The sequence below is a fragment of the Nestor notabilis genome, unplaced genomic scaffold (assembly GCF_000696875.1).
Source record: "Nestor notabilis isolate BGI_N333 unplaced genomic scaffold, ASM69687v1 scaffold31556, whole genome shotgun sequence".
In the NCBI taxonomy this organism is placed as follows: domain Eukaryota; kingdom Metazoa; phylum Chordata; class Aves; order Psittaciformes; family Psittacidae; genus Nestor; species Nestor notabilis.
In genome coordinates this window covers 19,070-23,489 of record NW_009934852.1, presented here as the reverse complement: position 1 = coordinate 23,489, position 4,420 = coordinate 19,070, and the positions used below count along the sequence as shown (strand labels likewise).

At 39.4% G+C, this 4,420-nt stretch overlaps 1 protein-coding gene across 1 annotated transcript in view; it reads right to left on the bottom strand.

Moving 5' to 3' along the window:
- Nucleotides 1–400: 400 nt before the first annotated feature.
- The window catches only part of SOCS5 (suppressor of cytokine signaling 5), a 5,978-nt gene continuing 1,958 nt past the window's right edge, over nucleotides 401–4,420 (bottom strand). Inside the window, 2 exon segments of the mRNA XM_010017526.1 lie at nucleotides 401–2,858; nucleotides 2,860–3,861. Coding sequence (XP_010015828.1) covers nucleotides 2,232–2,858; nucleotides 2,860–3,849 — 1,617 coding nt within the window. The 5' untranslated portion in view covers nucleotides 3,850–3,861 and the 3' untranslated portion in view covers nucleotides 401–2,231.

Genomic DNA, 4,420 nt, shown 5'->3' with positions numbered 1-4,420 from the left:
ATAAGCTACTACAAAGAATGCATAATGGGATCACAAATTTTCCACAAGCATATAAACACATGTTTTAAAGTGCTTTCTGGGTGCTTCAGATTAACCCCTTGCAGTATGAGCTTCTACGTAGTGCTGTTCCAGTCATCACAAAATTACTTAAATCATTCTCCTACAGGTGCATTGTGAGTTCAAGAAAAATGACGACACTGCTGATGTAAAAGTTCTTAAGCTCTACCAACATAAACATACACATTAAGTTCAGATGAAGTTGTCAAATATACTTTGGTTTATCATAGCTTGGGATAAATATCTCATAGAACAGAAATTGCACCTCTCCACTCTTTTTACTAAAAAAGAACCCCAACATAAATTGACAGTATTCTTTGGTAAAAACAGGACAGTTTGCGTGTACATCTATTTATTAAAATAGTCTAAAAGTGAACAAATGCCACTGCTGTACTGTCAATTTAAAGGAATAACCTTTCCTTACTCAGTGGGGAGTATCAAAACATTAAGCTTAGCAGTTAGCTATATAACAAGCTGGAACACCTTCAGCAACCATTAAAGAGGATGGATAAAGTTTCAGAATACTTTTTGCTTAACATTTATCTTTTACATTGCAAAAACCTGCAAAACGCTCGATGCCTGCAGGCAAGTCCATTACTTTGCAGTGACTACAGAAACATCATTCAAGGGTGTACACCTCCAGGTTTCTGATAAGCACATAACAAAACCCAGGACTATGGTGTGCTGACTAACCAGTCTTCAACTGCACAGTATTTGTGCATTACCTATACTAAGTACTAAGAAAAGCCTATTAAAAATTCAGTTAATTGCTACAAGTTACATGAATATATAAAAACAGAGCAGATATACAAGTATAACACTGAACATACTGTACTTTATTAGCACAAAAAGCCAGAACAAGGCACAGCAAGCAGAAAAATACATCAATAGAAGGGTTAGTGTAGCATACAAGAATAACGTTTATTGTACTTGCAGCCAAAATGTTCCCTACCTCGCACAGGTCACTGCCATAGAGAAGTAAGTAATAACACACTGTAGCAACTGGTAAAGAAACTAGGGAGCACTCAGAATTGGTACAAAACATGAAATAGGAGTCAGGGCATTCCAATAAAATTTTTGTGCAAAACCATCCAAGATAGAACTGTTTTCAGTTCCATCTCCAATTAAATAAGCAAACAGAACTTAGAATCTTGTTTCCAAGTGATCTGTTGAAACCATCATCAGTGCGTATTAAAGTATTTTTAAAAGCGCAAATGGAAAGATATTTACAAATAAAGTGTAACAGTACCTTGGAAACCTGACACTTATTCCAGATATGTCAGATTTTGTGTTCCGATTAGAGTAATTCAACCACTTGTCATTTTCTCCATAAAAATATCAGACGACTTTAAATAATCAAACATTATTTTTCTTTTCACTATTACCTTGCAGTCAAGGCCACTAAATTCTGTTTTAGGAAAAATCACAACCTTTTGTTTCATGGCAATAATCTAATCCCCTGTCCTGCCACTGAATCAGTAATTCACGCTGGAAGGTACTTAACTGTCCAAGACAGTATTACTTTTGCTAACAATGCCACTTAAATCTCCAAGTGTTTAAAACAGAATTACAGTACTGAGCAGGCATATTCAAGTCTTACTGATTAGGAAACCTTATACACTGAGAAAAGCATGATTCATCTGTTAGCATGAAAGCACCATTAACTCTTAATGGACTGCTTCTAATGAACTGCTCTTCATTAAAGGAAAATACTCTTAATTCACTAGTATTTGGGAACTTGTTTGTGAGCTAAATTAGTACTTTGAGTAGTGGAGAGCTTTCAAGAAGATAATTTAAAAAAACCATTTCAAATATTAGCAAAAATGCTCCTCTACTAAAGTACTTTATTAGCCTTACATGAATGCCCCATGAAAAATGCCTCATAGTTTCTTCATCCAATTACTACAGCTCTAAAAGGGAAACAAAATATTTAGAAATTAGCAAAAATATTTTCATTAGACCTTAATGAAAAACGTGCAGAATTGTGTCTGCTTATTGTTTCCAAGAGGCACCACAACTTAGTTTGATTAACAGCAGGCAGCATCTGACAGGATACTAATACTCAGCTTAAATAGGATATTGCGGAGAAGCTAGACGTTGTTGGTGCGCTTGCTGCAGTTAAACTGTAACACACACAAAAAAAGCATATTCTAGAAGCTTATTCTGATTTCCTTTTACTTTGATTTTATAGGTTCCCGCTCCAGCCATCGCACCCTGACTTTTTGTTTATAGTGATACTCCTTTAGAAAGTCTTGCAACATTGAGGGTAGAGGAAGGTCATCAATTCCATCATACGTAGTGCACCTGCAGATTACTGCCCGGCAGATATACTGCAGACTAAAGGGGAAAGTCCTGTTCAGAGATACAGTAAGTAATGGTTCAAAGAACATGCAAGAGCTAGGGTCTTTGTAGTGTTCCAGAAGCCCTGTAACTGTGGAGGAGTGAAACACACAGGGATCATGGGCATCGAAACTAAAGTTGTGATTCCATTGCTCAATGCGTGCGTGCAGCGATCGGTTGTAACGACGGAAGCTCACAGAGAAGAGGTAGTCCTCTTGCGCAGAATCCCTGAGCAAAAAAGTGCCTTCGGGTTTACCCTCCAGAAGTGCTTCTGCTTCATAGCGGTCCATCACACCCCAGTAACACGGGTTACCTGTGATCTGAAGTAAGTCTGGCACAAGGCAATGGATGTAATCGATTTGAGTGTGCACTTTCCAAGCCCCTTGCCTGCTGATATGGCTGTGGCCCTCTCCAGACATCTGTCGCTGTTTCTGCCTGCGTGACTGCAGACAGAGCTTTTAGCGTCGTCGTGTCCTCTTCAGAGTCACAGTTCCCTAGAGGTGTGAGGTTTTTGTCCCCAGTCAGCTCAGTCATACCAGGGGCTAACTTTGGTCCCAGTTTATACAATGGATTAACCTGTGCTGTAGCTTCAAAAGTATGTATTTGGGCATTGGGAGGGGGATCAACCCCTTCTTCAATGCTGAGTCTACGTCTCTCTCTGAGCCTGTCTTCTTCATCTTCTGTGGAAACCAAGGAAGGATCAAATGTGTCAAAAAATGTTGAATGAGGACTCACAGGTGCTGTGTGTTGTTTAATCAGATGCCACTTCTGAGCCAGATCTGAGCCTGCAGGAAAGGGGCATTTCTCAAGCATTAGTTCGGAGAGATGGATCTTTCTTTTGTTGGAAAACAGAGGTTTGGACTGTTTGCTGTAAGTTCTCATGGGAAAACACAGCCCAACTGTATCCTGTAGACGCTGTCGCAGAGAACGGCTACCTACTGTCCTATTTGATACTGCATCCATATCATGGACAGAGCTCACCCCATACCTTCTCTCCCTCCTCTGCAAACCACTTCGTGTTCTACCAATTCTTTTTTCAGTATCCAAGGAGCTCTGGGTTTTGGTAGGGCAGGAATGTTTCTTCTTCCCACCCCAAGGAGCATGCCGAGAGTAAGAGTCCCTTCGAGCAAGTCTAGCTCCTGTCGTGACACATGAGTCATTCTCTTTCTCAATGCTTATTTCAACAATCTGGGGGATTTCTGTGACACAGTTTTTGTTTCGCCTTGCTGAATTCTTTGAAGGGCTTAAACCTAATTGCAAAGCAATGTTTTCTCTCAAAGGGCTACTGGGTTGTTGTTGAGACAAATCAGTTATCTGGATAGCTTTCTCTTTAGCAGATGAGCAACTATTGGAGTTCACAACCACATTTTCATTTTGGCTTCCACCCTCATGACTGAAGAGATTCTGGCACCTGTATTTGAAATTGTTCCACATCTTTCCCACTTTATCCATGGATTACGTTATCTAAATTCAAGAGGAGAAGAAATATTAAAATAAACATAGTTAAAAAAGAGGCGACATCTTCAGTTATCAATTTAGTTACAGGCAATAAATGACTGTTAATTGAAAACACTACGTTTTGAGATGCGCCCTACTGTTTGTACGGTTATGTGGAAGTGCCATGCGTCACACCATTCTGGTGTTTACAAAAATCCCATAAGAAAATGTTTAGGAAATTACATTTTATTTACAAGCAGGCCCTCCCATTTTTCCTGTGGGCACGTAGGTAGGTCTGCAGAGTTGTACTTGATGGTCATGAAATATGCAGTCTGAAATTCTTCATTTTAGGAAGACTCTAAGTCATATGCAAAGTGTGACTCCCTGATAAGCTTCTAATAACCAGCAGTAAAACAAATCCTGAAAAAGAACTGTTCCAAGACACTCCAAACCATGACAGCAGTTAGTGAAATCCAATGAGCACACTACAAATGTCGAAATACACCATCTAAAAGCAAAAGCTCCAGCCACAGGCCAGATAAATTCCAAGCTGTAACTGCCAAGATTACAAAAAATAGCACAAAAA